The sequence below is a fragment of the Rana temporaria genome, chromosome 10, assembly GCF_905171775.1.
Source record: "Rana temporaria chromosome 10, aRanTem1.1, whole genome shotgun sequence".
In the NCBI taxonomy this organism is placed as follows: Eukaryota; Metazoa; Chordata; class Amphibia; order Anura; family Ranidae; genus Rana; species Rana temporaria.
In genome coordinates this window covers 125457485-125485267 of record NC_053498.1, presented here as the reverse complement: position 1 = coordinate 125485267, position 27783 = coordinate 125457485, and the positions used below count along the sequence as shown (strand labels likewise).

Genomic DNA, 27783 nt, shown 5'->3' with positions numbered 1-27783 from the left:
ACAAAATTAAATATTACCAACAACAACTTTAACAAAATGGGACAGGGCACTGGGGTCAGACCAGAGGGACAGGGCACTGGGGGCAGACCAGAGGGACAGGGCACTAGAACTGGGTCTCTTCCCCATTCTCTTGCTGTCTCCTCTGCAACTCCCATCCATCCTCTCTCTCTCCCATTCATCTCATCATCAGGAGCCTGTGTGTGCGGCTCCACGCTTGCATGTCCCCACCTCCCCCTTTTATTCAGGCTGGCAGTGAGGAGAGGAGGTGCAGCACAGCGGGAGGGAGTACAATCCAACACTGAGATCCACACAACTGCACAGCCATTGACACCATAGCACAGCGCACACTGACACCGCACAGCACACATTGAGACCAGTCTGTTCACAGTGCTCAGGCTCAACTGCTGGACACTTACATAGAGCACAAGGAGAAGAAAACTGTGCAAACTGGAAGGCTGCCGCTGTTATGTCAGGGCAACTTTCAGTGAGTGCTGCACCGGAGTGGTAATTTTCGCAATCCTCCACCTCACTCATTACTTTCTGCTCTCCAGCTACATTGGTCGGGGGAGGGGGGGCAGGCTCAGAGAGGTCATACTGTTAGGTCCCATGGCTTAATGAGAATTGTAAGGAGAGCACCTGTGTACTGCTCTGCCTGTGCGTGGCTCACCAGACTACTTTTCCCGAGCATGCACCTTTCCTCTTCGGCGGCCAATCTCATCGGGACTCTAAGTGTAGGCACAGATTGGAGGGAGATTGGTCATGTAGCCCTGTCATCACTCGCCCCCTGCTTAAATCCACTCGCCAAATGCTAGTAGGCGAGTGGAAATTTTGAGGGCTGTGTGTGTATGTGTATATATATATATATATATATATATATATATATATATATATATATATATATATATATATATATATACACACATATATATATATATATATATATATATATATATATATATATATATATATATACACTGGAACTACAGTTAAGACACTTTGGAAGAGATTCACAAAAAATGATTTATTTATGAAAACTGTGTATAGCAGGACATGATGCCAAACTGTTGAATGGGGGAAGAGGGGACATTTTTGACACGTGTCATGTGTTATGTCAATAGTCACTTCTCCCAATATACAAGATTTAGGCTTTCTTCATAATTACAACGTTTATTCTTCAAGAAAAACAGGCAAAAGACAATGCTTCCATATTGGCAGCTGATAACACATGGTAAGATGGTAATTCAGAAGGTTTCAGACGAAGGAAATAGATGTTATGATGGTACGTCTTTCTGCTCGGCTTCCATAGTGAAAGCTTCCTACCCCCATCTCCCTGTAGGGTCGGGTGACCCCAGAGTTTCCTAGCTAGCTACTCACACCACATGGATTCTTATACTGTTTTAAAAGCCAAGCTAAGCATAATTTCTTTTAGAACAGCTCCAAGAAAGGTGGTGATGTAACTGTCATAAACGTAACACCCACTTGTGTATATTAAGTAACACATCTCCACCCATTGTCTTGACGTAGAACTCCAAAAATACATGTAACCTACACAGCAACTGACCTTTGTCTATCCTCAAGAACCTTCAAAATGACCATGTTTAAATATTGATTGTCAGAAACTTTTATCACATAAAATAGTAATAAATTCAAAATCTAACATACATACCGAGAAATAGTTTTTGGGTTTGCATATGCTGTATCTCATTAGTGAAATAAAATGTAAACAAAAGAACCAACTCCTATGGGACTTTATAGGCAAAACATATTATAATTCATATAAATAAAAATGTTCTCTTTATTCATAGTCAATAAAGTCACATGATCAAATCCAAAAACACAATAGGACAGCGGATTACATAAAACCATACAAGTGCTTTGAATTTAACAGACATATCCATTCATCCTAACCTGGGGAGATTTCTAATAACATTTATGTTATGAACTTGAACAGTGAATCCCCAATATAGGGAAGTACTCAATGTGTTTCAGTCATTCTTCTTCAGTGATTTAAGGGTAGATCAAATAAAATGCACATGCAAACCATATAGACAAACAAACAAACATACTTTAAAATCCGGGATGCATGGAGATCTCCATATCGCCAACTGGCCAACAAGAACCAATACGACGGGGAAGATATACTAATAATATTATACTTGTAGTATAATAGTGTATTACACTGTCACCCGGAAGCAGTGTAGGGACAGCATTCTAATATGTTTTGCCTATAAAGTCCCACAGGAGTTCTTTTGTTCATGCAGTTAAGGAATGCTGGCATGCACTATCAGACCTCTACCACTGATTACAATATCCCAATAAAAACTAGGGGAATGATATCGTCTGTCAGGTTACAATGGTTACTTGGCATCTTGTTAAGACATCTTGGGTGACACATTTCTACCTTTTTTATTCTGCCACTTCAAGTATTTATATATTGAAAACATTGATCAGTTTTGCAACACAGATCCAAATGGTCAGAACAAAGATTATGCAACCACCAGGTACTTAGATATGCCTTTCACACACCTTTTAAAGTAGATTAACTACCGTAATTTGGTTATTCAGGTGTGCAGCAATTTTTTTAATAAACATTTATTACTCTGCTTTATGACCTGTCAACACAGACAAGAAAAATGTAATCCAAGCAATATTCTAGGACTGACTGCTCGAATATGCTTTGGCTTGGAAAACTCGCCAGGAAACTATGACTCAACAGCCATTTAAACCAACACATTTAAATGATACGCTTGTTAATCACTTTCAATTCAAAAGCAAGTTGAGAAAACGAATAGAGCACAATGCGTTTGCACACAGAGTGCAGATGAGGAAAGTTTGAGGTTGTAGGGATCAAAAGGCTTTTCTGGACAGACAGGATGAGCAGCACTGGCTGGCATCCATCCAGGTAGTTATATATTGAGCACACTCAGGGAAAGAATCACTGATCCGTCTACAATCTTTGCTGGACTATTGTCCAGTGGAACTAATAAGACATCAACCTGACATTTCTCCTCTATTTCAGGTGAATTAATCTCCATGTCAGAATGCTTTCCTACATGCGGAAGAAGCTAAATCTTCACTTGAAGCGTCGCAGGTCACGGCTGGTGTCCAAAGATGGAAGATGCAACATTGAATTTGGCAATGTGGAAGAGCAATCCAGAATAGCCTTTCTGGCGGACATCTGGACCACTATTCTGGACTTAAGATGGAGGTACAAGATGACCATTTTTATTTCGGCATTTCTAGGGAGCTGGTTTCTTTTTGGTTTGCTTTGGTATGCTGTTGCCTACTTACACAAGGACCTTCCAGAATTCAATCCTCCAAAAAACTTTACCCCTTGCGTTGAAAATATTAATGGTATGACCTCAGCCTTTCTCTTTTCTCTGGAAACACAAGTGACCATTGGATATGGGTTCCGTTGTGTGACTGAGCAGTGTGGCACAGCCATTTTCTTACTGGTCATTCAGTCCATCTTGGGAGTGATAATTAACTCATTTATGTGTGGTGCCATCCTAGCCAAGATCTCTAGACCGAAAAAAAGAGCAAAAACCATAACCTTTAGCAAAAATGCCGTCATTAGCAAGCGAGGTGGGAAACTTTGCCTTCTTATACGAGTTGCAAATTTAAGGAAAAGCTTGCTGATAGGAGGTCACATTTATGGAAAATTGCTGAAAACCACCATTACACCTGAGGGAGAGACCATTATCTTAGATCAAGTAAACATTGATTTCACAGTGGATGCCGGAAATGAGAACCTCTTTTTCGTATCACCAATGACAATCTACCATGTTATTGATAAAAGCAGCCCATTCTATGAGATGTCAGCTGAGACTCTTCTACAGCATGACTTTGAATTGGTAGTTTTTCTAGACGGAACAGTAGAAGCAACAAGTGCTACCTGTCAAGTGCGCACATCTTACACCCCCGAGGAGGTTCTCTGGGGGTTTCGCTTTGCTCCAATTGTGTCTAAAACCAAAGAAGGCAAATACCGCGTAGACTTTAGTAACTTTGGAAAGACTGTGGAGGTGGAAACACCTCACTGTGGTTTTTGTCTGCACAATAAGAAGGATGCCAAAGCCAAGCTGGACCAAGGCTATGATAATCTAGCCTTTGTGTTGGAAATTCCAGAGGCCCCCAAAAGCAATGAAACAAAAATGTAAACAAGAATAAAAACTTTTTTTTTTATTCATAAAATATCCAAGAGATCATTCTAAGTCCACAAGGACTGTAAAATGTCAATTCTCTGTGAGAAAATACATATGTATATGGTCTATATGATGTTGCTTTGTCAAAAATCTTGTTTTTTAACTTTTGGGTATACAGAAACTGGGTGAAAACTAAAGTGGAACCATTTGGTATTGGTATTAAGAATTTACAACATGGAAGGAGGTTGTAAAAGATGGTTACAGTCAACGTCCTAGGACATAACAATCTGATATGATTACATGCAAAGAGCCTTAACAAGATAAGTTTGTAAAGTAATCCAGTTTGAAAAAAGAATAGCAGAAAGGAAGGTGGAAGGTAGGGATGCAACTGCCTCCAGAAGAGATGGGAAAGATATCATGCCACCGTGAGAATAGATGGGGGCAGGTTGGGACTGCAGTAATCCAGTGTTTGAAAGCAGCAGGGGATTCAAGGGGTTTTGGAAGAAGGATAGCAGTGGGAGGTGGGGAGATGGGGGAGGGGGTCCTAAGTATTTTATATTTAAAACAAATAAAAAAATAAAAAACCTCAACAACAACACACAAAGGACAGGATGTACCATTAAATCGCTCTAATGGGGTGCAAGACAAACAAAAACTTGACCTAGGTTCAAACTCCCCTGCAAACAAAACAATGTTTTTGCAGTAATTACACTGATGCCCCTTTCACATGGGCGGACCACCTGTCAGTTTTTTAGGTAGACCTGAACGGACGCTCCATGCAGGTTTATGTCGGCTGACATCCGATCCGCTAAACTCAGACGGATAGAAACCCAATTTTCCATCCGTCTGGCGGATCAAATCGGATGAAAACGGACTCTACAGTCCGTCTTCATCCGATCCCCCTAGGGGAAGGCGGAGCTCTGAAAGGTCCATCCCTGCACAGTGCGTAGAGATGAAGCTGTCTTCTGCCTGCTCAGCGGGGATCAACGGAACGATCCCTGCTGAGCAAAGTGGAGACTGTACACGGACATGTCCGTGTGAAAGAGGAGTCCTTAAATCTAAACTCCAGACGGATATAAAAGATACAAAATAAAAACGGCTATGTAACCATGAAACTATCTTTAAATGTTTAAATATATATTTTTTATATACACAAGCAGTGTGATTAACTGAATTTGACTTGGTATAAGCCTCTTGCAATCTCTGTACAACAGAGCTCGAACTAAAAGAGGGAGAAGCAGTACAAGAAGTCAATCTGGTGTACTGCAGTAGAAGGAGCATGTTCATAGAAGGAGAGAACAGAGTACCAGAGAGATGAGCTTATCGGTGTGCAGCTTCTCCTTTCACTTATTAGTCAAAGGATGGAGGTAGGGAGGGGACCTGTCAGTGGGAAAGATCAGGATCACTCTCCTGCTTGAAAGGACTTTGAATGTGGCAGAGCTGTGTGAATTTTAGGACTGGTTGGACAGAAATACAAATTGTTTAGCAGGTAAAACGGCTGCCATATTTGTATTTAATCCGTGTATTTAGTGGAGTTCAGCTTTAAGTTACATTAGAGGTCATCTCTTAAGATACAATAGAAGACATTAGGATTTTTTATTGTAAATCATGTATTGATTATGTTTGATTAAAAACAGAGGTTTTACTCCTTATAAAAAGAAATGTAAATTTCCATCACAAAATAAAAAAATGTTATTAAAAAAATGCATTATTTCTTTCTGTTATGATAAAGAATATTACTGCATAATGGAATTGTATTTTGTTATTTAATAACACCAAACCTATCTGTATTAAAAGAATCCTATAAGACCATCCATGACCATGATGCACTGCAGATTGAGTATAATGATCTACATAAACGTAACACCATCTAATTGAGACAGTAAGGCCAAACAGTATAATTACCATCTCTGTATATATTGTCTAAAATCATGTGCATTATTTACTTAAAGAGGAGGTTCACCCAAAAGTGAACCTCCGTTTTTCAGAACCCTCCCCCCCCCTCCGGTGTCACATTATACACCTTTCAGTGGGGAGGGGGTGCAGATACCTGTATAAAACAGGTATTTGCACCACTTCCTGGTATAGACTCCTGCCCCTCCGCGTCTCTCCCCCCCCCCCCCGTTGTGTTCTGGGAAACACTTGGCTCCCAGAACACAACTGGGACCAGTGGGAACGGCGCATGCGCAGTAGGGAAACGGGCAGTGACGCCGCATCGCTTCACTTCCCAATTCCCTCACCGAGGATGGCGGCGGGGGAAGCCGAAAGCCGAGCTACCACTCGTCTTCGGCTGCTGATGTCGCAGGTGACCTGGACAGGATAAGTGTCCAGTTTTTAAAAGCCAGCAGCTGCTGTATTTGTAGCTGCTGGCTTTTAAAAAAAAATTCAGGTGAACCCCCCCTTTTAATCTTGGTGTGCTTTATTCGTTTCCTCCAGATCTGTGTAGTATTCAAGAGTGTATTTGACACAGTGTAGGAGTTTCCTGTAATAAAGATCGGTCACTGCTGCTCTTACTCCTTGTGCAGGGTGACTGGTCTAGTCTTCACCCCCGCCCGTAGTTTTCTGCAGGTAGCTTGTAGACTTGCTGGGCCCCTCCCACAGCTCCACTGTCTGCACAGGCTATGAACAGAACATTTACAAGGTAAGAACTGCAAAAGTATTTGGTGCCCAGAAAGCACATTTATACAGTTTGTAGCTACTGATACATATTTAAATTAAAGTTTGTGTACCTGAAGTTCATCTTGAAAATTCTTATTTACAGTGTAAATGTTAATGAAGTTATATACAGTAAGTGAGAAGGCGGTACGCAGGGCATCTTACCACCAGGTAACGTCTATGTTATCCTTTGGATGAATGCATGTTTTTGCCCTTATATGCAGCCTAAAGCAGGCAGCCAAAAGAGATCGTTGCTGAAAGATTTACTTTGGGTTACTATTAATGGAGACAAAGCCTTACAAAATATGTGTCCACAGTACCAACATACCAAATAAAGTAAAAAAAAAAAAAAATTTCTTTGCCACTTTAATCCTTCATTTTTCTAATCTGCAACTGACCACCTCTTCGACAAAATCACACCCTGTCCTGACATAACCTGGCCACCTCTGTCTACAACAGTTCACATCATCCACACTGGACTCACTTTCTCCTCACTACACAAAGTATCAGGCCCTGAATATTACATCCTGGGCAAACTGATGACACCAGAAATCTTAGGAGACAGCCGTGCACTGGAGCAGTTGTGGCCTAAAACCAAATCCCACCAGGACTTCACTCTACATAAATATGCCTTCTTAAAATACAATTCCTCCCTCCATGCTGTCAAGCAAGCCTATTTTGTCACTCTCATTAATACTCTGTCATCCAGTTCTCATCGTCTCTACTCTACTTTCTCCACCACCACCTCCACCGAGTAATTCACTCACTGGTCATGAGATCACTCACTGCTCATGCCAATCACTTAAAAAACAAGATTGATGTAATTTGTGGGAACATCTCCACTGCACAGACATCTATTCCACTTAACATATCCTGTACAAAACCGCCCTCAACACTTTCCTCTTTTGACCTTGCTACTACCGAAGAGGTAGCTAATGTCTTCTCAGAAGCCCGCCCAACACCCATTGCGTGGAAGAGAGGCCAACTAAGAAGGCAACGCCCAGATATAGAATAAGCAGGAGCATCTCCAAAATGCTTCATATGGGAGGCTTCTGGAAAATCAAAAGTACCAAGGCATGTCCCACAGCAGAAAAAGGATGCGGGGCGACACATGGCATGGAGTGATGTATGTGTAGCGCTACCCCCGAAGGAGCCGCTGGTTGATTTGGGATCTACTCTTTTTGGCTCAGCTCACCCCTATTAACTAGCTCGAACCCTCCCTTGACACATCAGAAACCTGGTGGTTGAGATATTGTGACCTCTGTTGAGCTGGGGTCACAATAGCAGTAATAACACATCAAGGGTGCTTTTAAGGGTGGTTCCTCCAGGCAAGAAAATACACTCTACACAGTGAATAGGTTAACCACTAGGGGGTGCTAACGGGTTAAGTGTGTCCTATTGTGCTTTTTAACTGTAGTGGGGCGTGGCTGGACGTGTGACGTCACTGATCGTCTTTTCCCTGTCATAGGGAACAACTATCAGTGACGAGCCACAGAGAAGAACGGGGAAGGTTTGTTTACACTCCTCTCCCCATTCTTCAGCTACTGTGACCCGATTGTGGCGCACCAGCGGCGATCGGGTCCACGGGTCCCATGGGTATGGTCACGGAGCTTTGGACCGGATTGCGAGCGTGCCACCGGCGGCGCGCTCGCGACCCACGGCTGGGCTCTTAAAGTACGTCCATGTGCCCAGCCGTGCCATTCTATCGACGTATATCGTCGTGCGGTGGTCCTTAAGTGGTTAATGTGGAACTTACCTGTCTTCCATGAAAGAAGTTATACACGTGTCTGTCTCAACTTGAACTGTTTGTGATATCTAGTTGCCTGCTATTCCTTTGTGGAGAGCAGTGTTGCGTTGGATTGATGTAACCATTTGATGCCATAACCGGGTACCTGTGAAAATGTTTGTTGTGGTTGAGGGGATAAACCTGTTATCGCATATGTGGAAAAGTTATTTACAGGTCTTTTTAATATGATAATTTTTTTAAAATTTGTTACATTATAGACCAATTGTTACCACTATATCGAGATCAAAGAAGCTGCATGTATGTATTGTACCCTTTCACTGCCAGCTCTGATGAAGTGAAGCCATCTACGAAATATGTTGACTGCAACTTACCATCTGTGAAATGGCACACTCCGTAAGTTTAGTAGAACGTTAGAAGTGGGCTTTTATTTGTGGAAAAAAGAATACTGTATTGAATATAATATGCAATTCCCAATAAACTTATATATCATGTGACTAATACACTTTGAAAGGTTTTTATTACCTATGGATGGAATCTATATCCTTGAATGCCGTCCTTGAAAGTCCCACATTTTTACCTTGCTGTACTCATTTGGATACAAGTAGTGGCATGTGTATAGTAATTTCTACATACCTACCTTGGCTGTGTGTTAGTGTTCTATTTTTATCCCTTTTGGAATCCCTTACATTAGTACTATTTGGATATAAGTCTTTCCTGAGGCAGTTAATTACATTTGAATATAATGAGAGATATATCTCACACACACACACACACACATTATAATTTGCATGCACTACCATAGACGCAAGTAGACGTAAGAACTGTAATTGATGAACACTCAGTCTCTTGTGCAATGGTGTGAGTTACCAACAGCTTGAGATTTCCTGTTATGGTCTTGCTAGTTTATGTTATTAAATTTACAGGATTTATATAGCGCCAACAGCTTTCACAGTACTCTACAAAAAAAAGGGAGGTCGTACAGTTACAATACAAATCAAGACAAGAGAGTTCCGAGAACTGAAATCTAAAGAGAGGGGCAAGCAGTGGCAGTCACTCATGCAGGGTTTTTTTTTTTTTTTAATAATCAAATTATTAGAGCCTGAGGCTCTAATTGGCTTCAGAAAAGGGTGGGCTCAGGCGCAGTGCACTGTGCCCTGAGCCCACCCATGTGTACAACATTAGCAAATGAAATGTTCGCTAAGGTCTTCTGGCTTCTCCCCCTGGCCAAATCCAAGTCCAGGAGGGGAAGGTAAAGAGGGAGATAAAGTGCAGGAGGTCTCTGGAAGAGTGAAGATGTTAGTTTAGGTGATATTCTGAGATAAGGTTGGTGATGTAGCTCAGGCCTGAGTTCTGAATGGCTTTGTATCTTGCTGTTAAAGTGGAATTCCAGACTAGAACTAAAAGCTTAAAACTGCTCCCACCCCCACCTTCTAAAACCTTAACCACCCTGCAAAAGGAAGATGCTTATACTTACCCAATTTCAGGGTGCTCTGATCCGGTCACGTGATCAGCTTCCAGTGTCCAGCTTCAGGGAAAAAGGAGGAACAGCCGAAAACATATAGCCAACAATAGATGTTATATGCAACTCAATATGTAACTCAACTCCAAGGGTTCAAACAGATCCATTAATCCCCACATCCTGGCAGTATTATAAATCCACATTTGTTCAAGACAGCAAAAAGGTTTATGAGAGTTAAGGTGTATCATCTCTCAAAGAATCAACCCACATAAAGAGTATTAAAATCCAAAACTTTATTAGCATAACTCAACTAAACATCAAGCTGGTCATATTAACCAGTTCCGGACCAGCCGCCGCAGTTATACTGCGACAGGTTGATCTGGCTGGGTGAAGCGTCATGCCAGGGCCGGATTCCTAAAAAGGCCACCGAGGCCAGGCCAGGCAGTGGGTAAGCCGATGAGCTGTCCGTCCACTCGGCGCTCGCACAGTCACACTGACTGTGTGAGCGGAGGCGGCACGGCGGGCGGGTGAGCGAGACAGGGAGACTCGTGGGTGGACTGGCCAATCAGCGTGTGGCGGAGCAGAGAGATCACATCTCTCACCGCATGGCGCCCGCCCTGCATCCTGGCAGTTCCGCCCCCGCTCACTGTGCAGGCAGCAAAGAGATTACATCATCTCTCTGCTGCCTGACTCCGAGACACAGGAAGTGACAATCCCCATTTCCCACCTAAGCAGGAAAGTGACAATCCGCAAGGTCTGGCAGGTGGCATGACAAGTGGACAATCCGCAAAAGTGTGGCATTGAAGGATGAAGGTCCCGGCCTTGGGGCGGCAAAGGGAGGCTGGTCGTAGCTGTAAAATCAGGTGCGTGACCCTCTAGGCGTCGGCGACGATCGGATTTGCTTCAGAACCGATCAGTCTACAGGCCGAGGCCAATGATTTTTGGCCTGGACCTGGTGATTGGTCCTGGCGAATGAAATCCTGCCCCTGCCTGTGCAAGTGTAAACACAGGTAGGGGAAGTAATGTCATCTCTCCTTGTGGAAGTCTTTTGGTTCCAGAGAGAGGAGAGAAGACATCTCAGTAAGTGCACCAACACTACACTGACACTAGTACACGTAGGTACACTTGTCACCCCCCAATCACCCCCCCCCGTTAACCCCTTCAACCCGTCACTATGTCACCCAGTGCAGTGTTCATATTTTTTTTGATCACTGTACTGGTGTCATTAGTGACAAAAATCAGTGCTAGCTGGTAGGGGCAGATAGGTTTAGGGACACCCCTCTAATAAAGGTTTAACCCCTTGATCACCCCCCGTCACCAGTGATCACTGTATTAGTGTCACGGGGAATGTGTAATGGAGCTGGGTCTGTGTAATGGAGCTGGGAATGTGTAATGGAACTGGGAATGTGTAATGGAGCTGAGAATATGTAATGGAGCTGGGAATGTGTAATGGAGCTGGGTCCTGTTATGTAATGGAGCTGGGAATGTGTAATGGAGCTGGTAATGATATTTATGAATATTAATTCTTAAAGAAAATAGATTCTGATACTGTCCTGTTATTTATTGTTCTAATAAATCTTCACTGTGAAGCAAAACTTAGGTTACTGTATTTGCACGGAATTGGAAATATTTTTTGAAAAATACTATGAATTACAGGCTGTAGAGAACAGTGCGCCATTGCAAACTTATATTTTGAGGTTTTAATTACATTATTTTAATAGTCGTGAACTAAAGTGGGCTGGTCTAAGGCATGAAACTCCAGGGCTGAAAATGAGTCCCACTCTGGCCCTGGGAGACATCATTCCTACACATGCAGATGTGGGGGCAGATCCTCGTACAGCGGCGCATTTATGCGCCGGGCGTAGCGTATCTAAGATACACTACGCCATAACTTACTTTTTTTGTTTAATCCACAAAGAATCTGCGCCGTAAGTTACGGCGGCGTAATGGCGCGGAATTCAAATGTCTGTGATGGGAGCGTGTTTTATGTAAATACGTTGTGACCCGACGTAAACAACGTTTTTTTTTAACTGCGCATGCGCCGTCCGTGGGGGTTTCCCAGCGCGCATGCTCGAAATTAACCCGGAACAAGCCAATGGTTCCGACAGTGACGTCATTCTACGCAAATCCCTATTCGCGAACGACTTACGCAAACGACGTAAAAATTTCAAATTTCTACGCGGGAAGGACGGCCATACTTAACATTGAGTACGCCTCATAACAGTAGCTTTAACTATACACCGGAAAAAGCCGAACGCAAACGACATAAAAAAATGCGCCGGCCGGACACACACACACACACACACACACACACACACACTTTCAACCCACAGTGCACAGAGCAAACCAAGTGTTAAAGCAGGGGGTTCACCAAAAAATAAAATTTTAACATTACATTCAGCCGAGTTGTCCTAATGACAATCGGCTGTTTTTTTTTTTTTTTTTCCGTACATACCGTATATTTACCGCCGCTTCCGGATATGTCTTCTGCGTGACTTGGCGTTCCTATCCGATTGACAGGCTTCCGACCGTTGCATACAGCGCGTCACGAGTTGCCGAAAGATACGCGGCTCTATACGGCGCCTGCGCACCGACGTTAGGCTTTTTTCGGCAACTCGTGACACGCAGTATGCGACGGTCGAAAGCCTGTCAATCAGATTGTAACGCCCAGTCCCGCAGAAGACATACCCGGAAGCGGCGGTGAAAATACAATATGTACGGGAAAAAAAAACAAAAAAAAACAGCCGATTGTCATTAGGACAACTCGGCTGAATGTAATGTTAAAAAAATATTTTTTGGGTGAACCCCCGCTTTAAAGTGGAGGTTCACCCTATAAAAAAAATTCTAACACTACATCCAGCCCAGTCCTGCATATAAAATGACACTGACCTATTTTTTTTTTTTTTGCCGTAGATAGCGTTTAGCCGTGGAATTCACCGCGGCTTCTGGGGTAGGGAATCCCGCGGGAGTGGGCGTTCCTATTGTCATGCCAATTGATTGACATGCTAAATGACGGCGCACACAGCGCGTCACGACTTTCCGAAGGAAGCTCGGGTCGGCTCTATTCGGCGCCTGCGCACCGGCGCTATAGCACTAAAAATTGCACCCGCAAAGTACCTCTCCAATCACTCCAGTGTGAACGCCCGAGGGCATTCACACTGAAGCCGTGTGCTTGCACAGTCCTGCAAGTGGCATCTTGCGCTTCTAAAGCACCACTGCCCATTGAAATCCATGGTGAGCGCCGCCAAAACACCTGCAAAGAGCACTTTTACCCATTATTCCCCGCTAGCAAGGTTAAACGCGACCTGCCTCCTGGGATATGTGATGTAGAGCCCCCAGGAGACTGGGGCAGCTGGGACAGGTCATTCTCACCTAGGTGAAAATGGTGGTGGGTGGAGGCCAAGGCCTAACATTAAAAAAAAAAAAAAAAGAAAGTCACAATTTAAAATGTGTAGGGTAGCGAATGTGCACAGGTCCATAATAGATCTATGGGAAGAAGGTCCATTTTGACAATAATTCTGTTTTTATAAAATGTTTCCTGTTTAGTCACAATTGCTGTGGCTCACGGACTCTTGTTATATCTAAAATGTGGTTCAGATGCTGTAAGAGCTTGCGGATCTCTGATGATACTTTGACAATTAACAGAACCTTTTTATTAAAAGAGTATCGCCAATGTTGCATGAGTGCCCATATGAACATATATCAGCAGCCATAACATTACCAGGCTGACAATTCCAGGCGGTTTACAACAATCAGTAACAACAGCTGAACTAATATTAGACAATAGCACCGCACATGATTGATTAGTGCCAGGGAGATTGAAGGCTGAGGTTTCTTTTCTCCTTCTGTCCTGGTGATACCATTTAACCAGTTAGATAACCAGGCCTGAGCAGAGGAGACACGTTATCACATGGCACCAGAGCTTGAAGGGATATTTCAGGCGCTCCATTGACAGTTCTCTAATGACAACCTTGGGCCCGCTGAGAGACAATGCAAGTTAGCCATTAACGTTTAGAGCACAAGAAATACTTATTAACGTTCCCAGCTGAGACAGTTTTACTGGCTAAGATACAACAGCAAAAAATAAACCGAAGCCGATACAAGTGGAATGGAGGGGACATAAGCCATTTGTGTGTCAGAAGAATGTGACTTTCCCCCAGGGCAATACTGAAGTAAATAAGTACCGTTAATGTTCTGACTGGCAAGAAAACAATAAAGGACCTGAAGTTCTCAGGAGCCAAGCACGTAACAATTTTACTGACTTAAAGCTGAACTCCGGGCACAAAATCTTTAAATTTAAATATATTCCTCAATAGATAGCAACAAAGGGTATACATTTATTTTTTGTACACCAAATGCCTTTACAAACCCAGATAATACCTTGAAAATCAACAGTGACATTGTCAATGTGCTGTACATAGTATGTGCAGAGAGCAGAGCTGCGGGAAGGACCTAGCAGGCTCCACCCACTACAGGCTGCCTGCAGAAAACTACAGGAGGGGGCGGAGACAAGACCAGCCACCCTGCACAAGGAGAAAGAACAGTAGAAAACGGTCTTTATATGTTTTACACTGCATTACTGCACAGATGTGGAAGAAACACACAAAGCACACGGAGATTAAAAAAAGAATACACATGACTCTTGTATCCAGTGGTTCTCAACTTCTGTACTCAGGACCCACTAACAGGCCAGATTTGAAGTATTACCATGGGCAGATGCAAAGTAGAATACTGCAATTACTGATATCACCTGTGCAGTATTTCAGTTATCTTGCAAACCTGGCCTGTTAGTGGGTCCTGAAGAAAGTAGTTGAGAACCCCCGATTTAGACAATATTTGCTTATCCCGAATTTCATCTTTACCACTTGCCTACTGGGCACTTTCACCCCCTTCCTGCCCAAGCCATTTTTCAGCTTTCATCGCTGTCACTCTTTGAATGACAATTGCGCGGTCATGCAACACTGTACCCAAATGAAATTCTTATTTTTTCCCCACAAATAGAGCTTTCTATTGGTGGTATTTGATCACCTCTGCGGTTTTTTTTTTGCACTATAAACAAAAGAAATCACAATAACGGTTTGCGCAAAAGTTATAGGGTCTACAAAATAGGGGATAGATGTATAGCATTTTTTTTACTAGTAATGGCGGCGATCAGCGATTTTTTATCCTGATTGCGATACATCGGACACTTTTAACACATTTTTGAGACCATTCACATTTATACAGCGATCCCCGCTATAAAAATGCATTGATTACTGTATAAATGTGACTGGCAGGGAAGGGGTTAACACTAGGGGCGAGGAAGGGGTTAGTGTATTCCCTAATGAGTGATTCTTTTTTACAGTAAAAGCCCTAATGAGTGATTCTTACTGTGGGGGGAGGGGAGTGACTGGGGGGGGGAGATGACCGATGGTTGTCCCTATGTACAAGGGACACACCATTGGTCCCCTCTCCCTGATAGGACGTGGATCGGTGTATTTACACACACCGATCCACAGTCCTTTTCAGTTACTGGGCAATTGCGGGTGCCCGGCGGCCATTGCGGCCGCCTGGCACGCGTATTGGGTCCCCAGTGACGCAGCGGGTGGCTTAAAAGGGCGCAACGTCATATGAAGTCCACCCAGAACAATGGGGTCTGCCTCCCGCCGTCATTTGACAGCGGGCGGTAGATAAGTGGTCAAAAAAGGTCCATTTGAAAGACATTTATACAGTAGGCAAAAAAAGTAATTGGAGCAAAAAAAAAAAGTACACATCACAGTTGTTCATTTGCAAAGCTTTTATCCATGAGGCTGAATTCCGATTGGCGCTCGTAACTGTCACCGATCGTACAGCTGATGTATATGTGAGTGTTTTTTATCTTATTCTACCAATAAATGTGTACCAGTTTTTATGGGATTACGCAATGTGCCTCTTTCCTTCCTTTTTCTTTGACCATATTGCCACTATCTGAGACCTTCCGTTGTACATTGTGACATAAGGAGAGACTTAAGAGGAGCATAAGGATTTTTGCGAGCTCGGCGCTCATGGGGACAAGCCCGCTATTTACTGTTCCATGTGAGTGCATTAGTGTGTCTACCATCTGAATGTACCTTGGGGTAACAGAGTTACACTATATATCCCTCTGTCATTTTTTTCACATGGTATCATCCGATTCTACTGGCCGCACATAGGCTCATCTGCAGATCTGCAGTATCTGTTGAGTTACATGAGGTGCTATAAGCTGTCAGTTAAACAGCTTCTGAGGTAAGCTGCTAGACATCACTGGAGGTGTGTAGGCAAGACTGATGAAAGTCAGTTTTAATCGGATATCTGATGAAAAAATCCATCAGACCGTTTTCATCGGATGAACCAATCGCGTGTACAGGGCATAAGAGTTACACTATATGGGCCGGATTCAGATACATCGGCGCATATTTCTGCCGGCATAGCGCATCTCATATGCGCTACGCCGACGTAACACAGAGAGGCAAGCAGAGTATTCACAAAGCACTTTCTCCCAACGTTGCGCCAGCGTAACGTAAATTTTTCGGCATAAGCCGGCCTAATTCAAAGTAGGTTTTTAGTGGGCGTGATCCATTTAAATGAAGCGTGACCCCATGCAAATGATGGGCCGAACGAACAGCGAATGCGCTGTCCCGTGGAAGCATCCCAGTGCGCATGCTCAGAATCACGTCGGAAATACTCCCTAAGATACGTCGAATCACTGCCTACGACATGAACGTAACCTACGCCCAGCCCTATTCACGTACTACTATGTAAATTACGTAAAATACAACGGCTGTTCCCTGGCCCATACCTTAACATGACTTGCACCTGCTTTATGAGGCTTAACTTTACGCCGGACGTACGACTTACGTAAACCGAGTATATGAATGCGCCGGGCGCAAGTACTTTTGTGAATCGGCGTATCTCACTCATTTGCATATTTGCAAAGAGGCGGCCAGCGTAAATATACGCCGGCGTAGAAAAGTTACGTCGGTCGGAGGAAACCTATTTTCAGGCGTATCTAGTTCTATGGGCACGGCGCATAGATACGACGGCGCACATTTACACTTACGTGGCGTATCTGTAGATACGTCAGCGTAAGTGCTACGTGAATCCGGGCCTATATCCCTTGGTTTGGGTTTCCTAGCCTACTCTCAGGCTGATCATATTATCGGATGTGCTATTCCTTGAGAATGATCAGGCCTTCAGAGCAACAGCTGTGAGGTAAGCTGCTAATAAATCACAAGAGGTGTTCTTTTTGCACACTGAAGCTTCCTATTCTTCAACACTTGGCTTCGGGATCACTACTCAGAGACTCTCCTATTTATTCATCATTTATTTAAACATTTTGTTTGCACGTGTTCTATGCTGACTTTGTTTGGCTCATACATTGTATATATATCATTTTTTTTATACATTTATACATTATCACTTATTTGTGTATAGTTTGGCACTTACTTTTTTTGTGATTTAGGTTATTTCCGAGATATCCGTTTCATCTCTTGATCCAGGAAGAGATCCGTAATATTTGGAGGTTTATTAAGACATTTTTTTCCACGCATATTGAGTGCATTATAGTCACATTATCTATCTCCCCCCCCCCCCCCCCCCCTGCCCCTGTCCTTTATAAAACAGCGCAGACACCATCACCTTTTTCATTTGAATTACGATTGTTGTTGTGTGTTACCACACAGTTATTGTGTGATCCTTTTATAAAATTTAAATAGACTGCCAAGCACCCTATAGTTGTTTTTATTCAATGTAGATAGATAATGATGATAGATAATGATGATAGATAATGATGCACTGGGCAAAATAAGAACATGCGGTGGTGACACATGTTAAGGAAAACGAGGCTCTAGGTTATTTCCACTTTTAGTTGGAGTAGCAGTTGTAAATTAGAGATACAATGTGCATATAGCTGAAGGTGAGTTTCTGATGGTCCACAGAGCAGAGTTTGCTGACGTGAACCGTTTGATCTTTGGCACCCAAAGAAGAAAGACCCATCCCTGACAATACCTAACTTTCTACTACAGGCTTAACGATGTTCAGAATATAATAGTTTTATCTCCAGTTTTATCTTGCTGTGTGCCAATTTGCATGCAGCTGCTGCCACCGACAGGTTACTCCTTTTGGCTGATTGTACAATTTAGAATCACATGAGATAAGCGATGGAGATCTGTTCTAGTACAGTGCAGGTAGTGAGGTATTTATATATACAAAGCTCAGGAATGTAAAGATAAGACAACAGTACTCACATCTGTGGTGTCCCAAGCATTCTCGGTATGCTAGGATATTTCTTCATTCTGTGAAGAAAAAGGGAAAAAAAAAAAAAATCAAAGCACTACTTGGAAAATAATTTATATTTATTTACACACACAGGTTGATTTACTAAAAACTACAAGATCTGGTACAGCTGTGCATGGTAGCCAATCAGCTTGTCCACAACTAGTAGTGTGTACCAGGCTTTTTCCCTGAACCACTTTGTACTTACTGGCCCAGGTAGGGGCGCGCACTGATACGGCGGCGCAGCGTATCGTTTTTACGCTACGCCTCCGTAAATTACTGGAGCTACGCTGCATTCACGAAGCATTTGCTCCGTAATTTGCGGCGGCGTATCGTAAAAGGGGCCGGCATAAGCGCGCGTAATTTAAATGATCCCGTAGGGGGCGTGGATCATTTAAATTAGGCGCGTTCCCGCGCCGAACGTACTGCGCATGCTCCGTCGGGAAAATTTCCCGACGTGCATTGCGGTAAATTACGTCGCAAGGACGTCATTGGCTTCGACGTGAACGTAAATGGCGTCCAGCGCCATTCACGAACGAGTTACGCAAACGACGCAAAATTTGAAAATCGCAACGCGGGAACGACGTCCATACTTACCATTGGCTGCGCCTCCTAATAGCAGGAGCACCCTTACGGGTGCGCCACCTAGCAGCCAGCATCAGAATGCACCCTAAGATACGACGGCATAAGAGACTTATGCCAGTCGTATCTTAGGCTACAGTCGGCGTATCTAGCTTTCTGAATACAGAAAGTAGATACGCCGGCGCTACTTAGCAATTACGCTGCGTATCTATGGATACGCAGGCGTAATTGCTCTCTGAATCTACCCCATTGTCTCCATGTTCAAGTGCTGTTTCCAGCTTTTTCCGCACAGTCCTCCTTATGTATAATAGGAGTTATGTCTGTAGCACAGGTCTACTACCAAAAGTTATCATTTAAGAAATGTATTGTTTCTTTATAAAAGGGTTTGGCTCCCTCTAGTAGCCATTGGAACGTTATCAGGATATTTCCTTCATTGTGGGATATATAGGACAACGAGGAAGCACTCATGTTGTTAAAGGGGTTGTAAAGGTATATTTTTTTCCCCCTAAATAGCTTCCTCTACCTTAGTGTAGTCCTCTTTCACTTACCTCATCCTTCGATTTTGCTTTTAAATGTCCTTATTTCTTCTGAGAAATCCTCACTTCCTGTTCTTCTGTCTGTAACTCCACACAGTAATGCAAGGCTTTCTCCCTGGTGTGGAGTGTCGTGCTCGCCCCCTCCCTTGGGCGAGCAGGAGAGTCAGTATACCCACTAACAAACAGCTCCTTTCTCTATCTGCAACGTAGAGATCGTCCTGACTCTCCTGCTCGCCCCTCCCTCCTCAAGGGAGGGGGCGAGCATCACACTCCACACCAGGGAGAAAGCCTTGCATTACTGTGTGGAGTTACAGGCAGAAGAACAGGAGCCATATAGCAACATACAGTTGGAACTTGTACTTTTATTATTGTGTTCACTGTTGTGTATTCTGCGTGCAGTGGTCTATGTGCTGAGGCCTCAGTGGGGAGGTGCGTCAATACAGGTATTAAAGTATTGAGGATCTATTTCACTGTGCACCTGCTCGCATATACCCATATCAGGTTGCTATTGGATACAGTGGTGTGACGTTATTACTTTGAACAAATATCTCTGCCAGTCAATACTTGTGTTTTTTATATCTGTTATTCACACCATTTCTTTATGTTATTCTTCACTATTTTTCCATCATAGTAAACTTTTACAAGTTGTTCATTGAAATTTTTTGTGAGTCTCCATTTACTGCCACAACGGATGAAGTGAAGGAACCCAGGGTCTTGATAAATGTACTATATGCTCTTTCATTATTGTGTCATTTTCTGTTGCTGGGTTCTACACTAACATTGTTAAGCAGGTGTGCCAGAGGGTTGAGACAGTTCTTGGGGTTGAGCGGCAGAGTGCAGAACCAAACAAATATTAAGTGGCCCCCCATGGGGGTAGCGCTACATGTCATTCTGGTCTTTTATGTACACACCCCTAGAGAAAGGGTCCTCAACCTTTTTGGGACCAGGGCCTGGAAAATTCTTACAAAACCTTCATTGCTCAAAAAAAGTACGGGAATACAACATATGTATTGAACTGATGGAAGCCTCTGGACGAGCCTGGGTGTCACTATGAAGGGGGTGGAGGCAATGCGGTATCTTAGCCTAGGGCGGCACTTTGCAAGGGGGCAGCAAAAAAGCTGACCCCCCCCCCCCCCCCACACACACACACACAAAAAAAAAACAGCCTCCTCATGCATAAAAAGAGTCCCCACCGGCTTACGCCACACTTTTAGTGTACTTTTTTCGTTACCTTCTGATTTGTCTTAGGTCTTTCTCTATAGGAAAATCTTTATGCCAGTTACTCCTGTTTTATTTAGCAAAATGTATTGTAATTAAACATACACAGGTTAAATGATCTTTCAGTCTGTGGTCGACATATTTTGGGATTATTTTTGGCCTGATTAAGTCCGAATTCATTGACCATGAAACCAGTTTGTGAATTTCACATGACCACCATCAAATGGAACATTAGTTAGGCAGGTCCCCATCCCCAGTGTTCCCCCTGGGATAGGTGGCACTGACAGCCAAGAGCGGTACCTGTGTGGTCAGATCACCATTGTATGTCCAATAATCCACAAATATGGATTTAGCCAAACCCAGTCTGCTGGCCCAATGTAATGTCATTTAGTGGTATTTTAGCAGGTGAATATGAGCACTTCCACCACTGAATTTGCCTTTGTTATCACTTAGCACTGCATTTGTTCTGACATCAGTTTGAAATGTTTTAGTAATCATTCAGAATCTATTGACAGGTGTACTTGACCTCCTTCTGACCTGAATTTATCCACACTTCATGCAGAGTTTGCATTCCAATAGACTGGAAGTGGAGCTCTAATAGAAAAAGGTGGAGTTTAAAGAGGAGAGGTCTTTAATAGGAAGGGGTGCACCATATTTAAATGGTGCATGGATTTAGTCAGGCCTAGGGCAGCACAAAACCTAAATACACCACTGGGTGGAGGTTGTTGAGTGGCTTACAGTAAGAGACTCTGCAGCAGACTTTATGACACTGTGGGGGATGAGCTTTCTGGAGGAAGCTGGGGGGCAATGTGAAACACTGTTGGAGGTTTGGGGCACTGTGGGAGGCTGGGCGGCACTGTGAAGGTTGAGGGTTCTCATCTGGCCTGGGGGTAAATGTGATCCACTATAGGAGGTTGGGCACTGTGGGATAGGAGAGGCACTGTGGGAGGTTAGGGGATCTGCAGCTGGCTGGAGGCCTAGGACAATAGAGGCTGCAGCCCACCAATGGACTACAGCCTTGTAGTTGAGAATCACTGTCCTCAGACAGGCTGGGCTCACAATTTTCCAGGGATGAATAGCCACTTGGCCAATCGCATGAGAAATACCTGCCCCCCCCCCCCACTGGTCCTGGACTGGTAAGGAAACTGCAGGAAAAGAGTAAGTATGGGGTTTAATGACAAATACTGAAGGGGAGGTGAGTGGCAGAAGTGAAAAATCATGGAGATCCACCTTTATGCCTTCCCCCTCATGTGACCAAGATCAAACTTGGCGATTTGCTGCTAGGAACAATTGGAAAGCATCATTGGGAAGGTGGGGTACATGCTCTTCTATACCTGGAAACGCTGAGCATTTTGCAGCTTTTCCAGCAAAGTAATGGGGTGATCGGGGAATGCAAGGAAGGTGAATAGAAGTGGGTTTTGGGCATGGCTGTAGAGAGATCCTGTCACTCTTCCCTGAATAGACCAAGTGACAGAGTCTCTTTAACCACTTCCGAACTGTCATCCTCACATTTACTGTACATTGCTTTGTGCAGTAGCCTCCGTGGCGTGAGCGAGCCGACTGGCCAGAGGGGTAGCCAATCAGCAGGTCCGGGATCATATATGCTAAGCAGGAACATGGATCTCTGTATTCTCCCAGTCAAAGCAATCCCCATAGTTAGTAACCAACCCCCTAAGGACACACTTAACCCTTTGATCACCCCTGGTGTTAATTCCTTCCCTGCCAGTGTCATTAGTACAGTAACAGTGCATATTTTTAGCACTGATCACTATATTAGTGTCACTGGTCCCCCCAAAAAATAAAAATAAAAATTGATGATCGCCGCCATTACTAGTAAAATAAATAAAAACATTCCATAAAAAAATCCCATCATTTGTAGTCACTAAAAAATTTGTGCAAACCAATTAATATACGCTTATTGGGAACTTTTTTTTACCAAAAATATGTAGCAGAATACATATTGGCCTAAATTGATGAAGAAATTCACTTTTTAATTTTTTTTACTGGATATGTATTATAGCAGAAAGTAAAAAAAAAAAAAAAAAATTATTTTTTTCTAAATTGTCGCTCTTTTTTGTTTATAGCACAAAAAAAAAAAAAACGCAGGGGTTATCTAATCGGGGGGGACGGGACAAATTTTATTTGGGTACAGCGTCCCACGATTGCACAATTGTCAGTTAAAGTAACGCAGTGCCGTATCGCAAAAATGGCCTGGTCATAAAGGGAGTAAAACCTTCCGGGGCCGTAGTGGTCAAAGAAAAGGCTCTACTAAACATAATTTGAATAAATAAATTGATATCATACCCACGTCATTTGACAAAATGGTGCGAAAAATAAATTTATCCAAAAACAGATTAAAGCCAAAACTATAAAATAATGCTTATGCCATGATGTTGCATTTCACCTTTAATGTGCTTTTATGAATGGCCAAAATTATTTTTCTACGTGACGGAATATTTCCAGAACGACCAGCAGAGGGCAAATTTCACACAAATATAAAGATTTCTCAGAATGAATAACATTACCCACACATGATAGTAAGCAATGGGATATGTGTTCCCTGATTCTTACAGTACATAATACTCTGTGATGGCATACGCATTCTCTGACTGTCACATGTGATGGTATATTTGTTCTTTGTCATATGATACTATGTAATGGTATGTGGGTTCTCTGACTCTTGTATAATACTCTGTGATGGTATAGGTGTTCTGACTGACTAGCATGTGGCACTTTGTGATGGTATATATGATTTCTCTGTCACATGATATTATATGTGCGTGCATAGCACATACCGGTAAGTTCTATTTTGTACTGCATTACAAATATCTTGTTACATTTTGGAAAGTGCTCCGCCTCATCCTGCTGGATATTAAATAAAAGGAAAGTTTTGTGCATTCCAGTGAGTATTTCTTTAACGTGAAACAAGTAAAAAAAACAAATCACGCATCTCCCCCCTAGGGATCCATACCCTGTGACCCCAACACTGGACCCTTTAAGAGAATATTTCTGATTTGTTCCCGGGAGTTACTGCATTGTACAGCTAGCTATTGAAGGGGATCTGAAACTAAGTTATTTTTTTTTTGTTTATTTTGAAAGGGTAAAAAAATAAATAAAAAAAAAAAAAAACACATTGTTCATGCTAGAACTTTAATGGGGAAATATCCTTCATGAAGTATGTGATCACCCATCCAATATCGTGGCATGGCCAAATACTGTATAATAATACCTCCCAACTTTTTTACCTTAATGCATTTTATGTAAAAAAGCTCCCCCAAAACCCCCCTTTTCCTTACCTGGACCCGATCCAGCAATGTGCATGAGCGCAGCGGCTCCATCCACTGTCTCTCTCCTCATTGGACAGATTGATAGCAGCGGGAGCCATTGGCTCCCCCCACTGCTTTCAAATTCAGCGACACGGGAGCCATACCTCCCAACTTTTTGAGATGGGAATGAGGGACACATTAGCAATAGTATGTAAGCATAGGACACACCCCCTTAAAAGGGGATTGTACAAAAAAAATAAAAAAAATAATGGTTAAACCCACTTTTGCTTTTTTTTCCCCCACTACCATTCCTTTATATTGGCTTTTGACATATACAAATGCAGCAATTTAGAAATTGGATGAAAGATTTAGCACTGAAAAACACTATTTGAAAGATAAAGATCAAAAGTGCATTTTATATAGAGCTATAAAGATCATACCAAAATGAGGGACAAATGAGGAGGAATGAGGGACAAATGAGGAGGAATGAGGGACAGGAGGGACATTGCTTCAAATCAGGCACAGTCCCTCGAAATCAGGGACAGTTGGGAGCTATGCAAGAGCAGGGGGGGGCGGGACTGAGTCACGCTGTCTGTGTCAATGGATGCAGCAGTGGCACTTGGGAGTGAGCCTGCATGGGTGGCCGCAGGGAAAGCAGCTTTCCGTGGGGGGGAGGGGGGAACCGATGAAGAGGAGGGGCCAGGAGTGCCAGCAGGGCACCCCAAAAAGAAGGAGGATCGGGGCTGCTATGTGCAAAATGATTGTACAGAGCAGGTAAGTATAGGCATTTATTTTTGTTTTATAATTAAAACAAAAAACGAACACTAATGTGGATATTATTGGCTGCAATACTCAGAACTCTCACTAGTTTTCAGTGTACTATATTCACATATTTATTCACGTAATGACTCTGTTTCTCAAATTACGTTATTTTTTTTTCTGCAGTGCTTGATACAATGTTGCAAGAAGCAGTTGCTAGTGTTTAACTGTTCACTTGCTGATATATATGCAGCTGTACAACAGGATCATAGTAAATTATACAAAAGTAATGGAAAAATTACATTTGACCTGTTTTTGATGGGAGTATGAATATTATGGGAGGAATACCATGTTAACAACTAACAAAGAACATATGTAACCTATTACCGATAATATGCATATCATTTTTCTACATGGGGATTATGGTAGTTAAACATGCATAGGAATATATTTAACCTATTTCTTTTAAGAATTTGCATACAATTATTTTTCTACATGGGGATTATGGGTGGAATATTGTAGTTAAACATATTAAACCAATATTTTTTTGCAGATAAGAGCTCACCAAACCTGTCAGTGGCACAAAAGACTAGCAAAAATACAAGGGAACGGTGTGGGACATATTTTAAAAAGAGAGTGCTCCAGAAATGCAAAATATAGTGTTTAGCATTATTTTAGGAGCAGAATCCCTAAACGCAAACCCTCCAAAAAACATAAGACCCGCCAATGGCCATCTGTTAATCAGGACAATATTCATTCTTCAGATTCCCGCACAGGGCGGCTTTCATGCTCCTCAAGCAGCTCACGTGGCAATGGCGTACATGCTTTTAAAGCACAATAGAAAATACCTTGCACAGCCCTGCATGCATATTGGTCATTAATTGCCATGGATTGCCTCAAATGCCAATAGATAAAGAAGCAGGTGCACATATTTCAAAGCCTAGAGGCTATAGCGGAAAGTAAGCAACAAATATCTGTAGCGCTGACATTCTTGTATATTGATGTGTGTTTGCATACTTTAATACAACGTCTATGGACATTGCTATGTTTAAGTATTTGGAGCTAGTGACCAAATACTGGTAATGCAGAGAGATGTTTTGTTTAGTATTTTGGTTGCCTTGGAGACGAGGAGAGACCCAAATACTGGTAATGCAGAGAGATGTTTTGTTGAGGTTTTTGGTTGCCTTGGAGACGAGGGGGGACAGGAGTGTAAACAAAAGGCTTCTGGATGCTGATGCCGAGCTGCTGGGGAGGGAAGGCTGAGCTCGGAGAGCTAGAGGACAGTGGCCGGATTGCAGAGACCGAGAGACACTCATCCGAGCATCAGAGAACCGGATCCATCCAGCGGAGCTGAACAGAGCTGACAGAGAAGCAAGTTGCAGTCACAGGACCCTGAACAAAAGTTAATACCCGGAGCTCCGATCCAGTGGGTGAGCGGGTCACGACCCACAGTTTGCTAAGTTTACACGCAGTTAGACTCATATACAGGCCTTACTGGGATTTATAGTTCCACAGAGGAACTGAAACTGAGAAGGCTTGAGGCCTATCTAATTTGACATTTCAAGCGATTTTAAAATAGTTGTTGCAGTTACACCAGGAGCATTTTCACTTCAATTTGACTCATCAAAACTGTGGATTACAAATCACTTTAGCTAGCGAAGAAAAGAAGATCCAAGACCAAGTACTTTAAGTGAGATCTCACGCATAGCTAATAAAGTAGGGGGAGCTCCCAGGTATAAAATGTTTATGTATACTGTTTTCAAATAGCTTATGTTTAAATCAATTGTGCTGTCGTCTTACGTTGGGATGACAGCACAATTACTGTAATAACTTCTTTGCATATTTCACAGTAAAATATATCTCTGGTTAAGTATCCAGTTGTTGTGGCATACTGTTTTTCTCACTCCAAGTGCAGTCAGTGGATCCTGGGGTTATAATACAGGTATTTTGTATTGTCTTACATTGTATTGTATTGCATTGCATCACAGCTGTGCCAAGGGGATTGAGCCAAGTTAGTGGGGTTTATTAGTAGAGTGCAGGCCCAAATTAAACCAGCAGCTCCTTCGGGGGTCAGTGCTACACGTGGGGGCTCGTCCGGGATTCCTGTCACTCTACAAGCAAGCCCGTCCCCTCACGCTATCATGGACCCCATCAAAATAGTCCAATGGTGCGAAGCAGAAGGGACACGCTCAGAAGAGAGCGTGGTCATTGAACTTCCAGGGAGCGACTGGGGAAAGAAACAAATTAAAGAGGTGGTACAAGCATTGTCCCCGGACAGAAAGGCTTACGTGGTCGCAGTGAAACCCGATCCTGGGACCGACTGCACCTATGCACTGATAGAGTGGGAACGGGATGTCCCTGAAAACTTCCACGGTGCCAGTATAAAATTGTCCGAAAAGACAGAGTTCCACCTGACACACCCCAGCAAACATGAAGGGCGCTCTCCCAGTCAAAAGCAGTTAGAACCTTTAGACAGGAAAGCAGAGGCTGCTGTTAAATCACTGGCAGAACGACAGCTGGCTGACCTGAAGCGACAATACTGTAACATACAGGAGAGGTTTCAGGAGACCTCCAGTATGATAGCTGAACGCATTAATGGGTTACGTGTCGTTTTGGAGGACCAGAAAGATGGCCAGATAACGCCCAACACTGGGAAGGTACTGAAGAAACGCACCCAGGGCCGCTTGCAGGAAGTAACCATCCGGAAGGATTTCCACATTGACGGCCAGATAGGAGAAAGAGGGCAGAAGGACAAACTGTCCTACACCAGCCTCCTACACCAAATAGAGTTGGGGCTACAGAAAGGATATCTGGAATCGGAAATTAGAGAGGCTGTAATCCATGCCATCAGCCCAGGTTCAAGTGTTAGGGGCATGTTGGAGAGGAAGAGTGGATTGACCTTGAACCAGCTAAAGAGGATACTGAAAAGCTATTATGAGGAGGAAGATGCCACTGAGCTGTTTCATCGACTGATAAATATGACACAGGATAGTAGAGAGACTCCTCAGAACTTCCTATTTCGGGCCATTGAGCTCAAGGACCGCCTGCTGTTCACATCAAAGGAAGAAGGAAATGGAGAGCATTTTGGAGCCGAGCTAGTTAAGAGGAAATTTAGGAGATCTGTGACTACGGGATTGAGGAGTGACTA

At 43.1% G+C, this 27783-nt stretch overlaps 2 protein-coding genes across 4 annotated transcripts in view; one reads left to right on the top strand and one right to left on the bottom strand.

Annotated features, from left to right (window-relative positions):
* The window catches only part of KCNJ1 (potassium inwardly rectifying channel subfamily J member 1), a 32526-nt gene extending 27841 nt beyond the window's left edge, over positions 1-4685 (top strand). Inside the window, exon 2 of the mRNA XM_040326209.1 lies at positions 3020-4685. Coding sequence (XP_040182143.1) covers positions 3042-4157 — 1116 coding nt within the window. The 5' untranslated portion in view covers positions 3020-3041 and the 3' untranslated portion in view covers positions 4158-4685. The remainder of the gene's footprint in view (positions 1-3019) is intronic.
* The window catches only part of KCNJ5 (potassium inwardly rectifying channel subfamily J member 5), a 143898-nt gene that overhangs the window by 99544 nt on the left and 16571 nt on the right, over positions 1-27783 (bottom strand). For all 3 annotated transcript variants that reach the window (XM_040326208.1, XM_040326206.1, XM_040326207.1), the window contains exon 2: positions 18247-18294. In XM_040326208.1, coding sequence (XP_040182142.1) covers positions 18247-18293 — 47 coding nt within the window. In that variant the 5' untranslated portion in view covers position 18294. The remainder of the gene's footprint in view (positions 1-18246; positions 18295-27783) is intronic.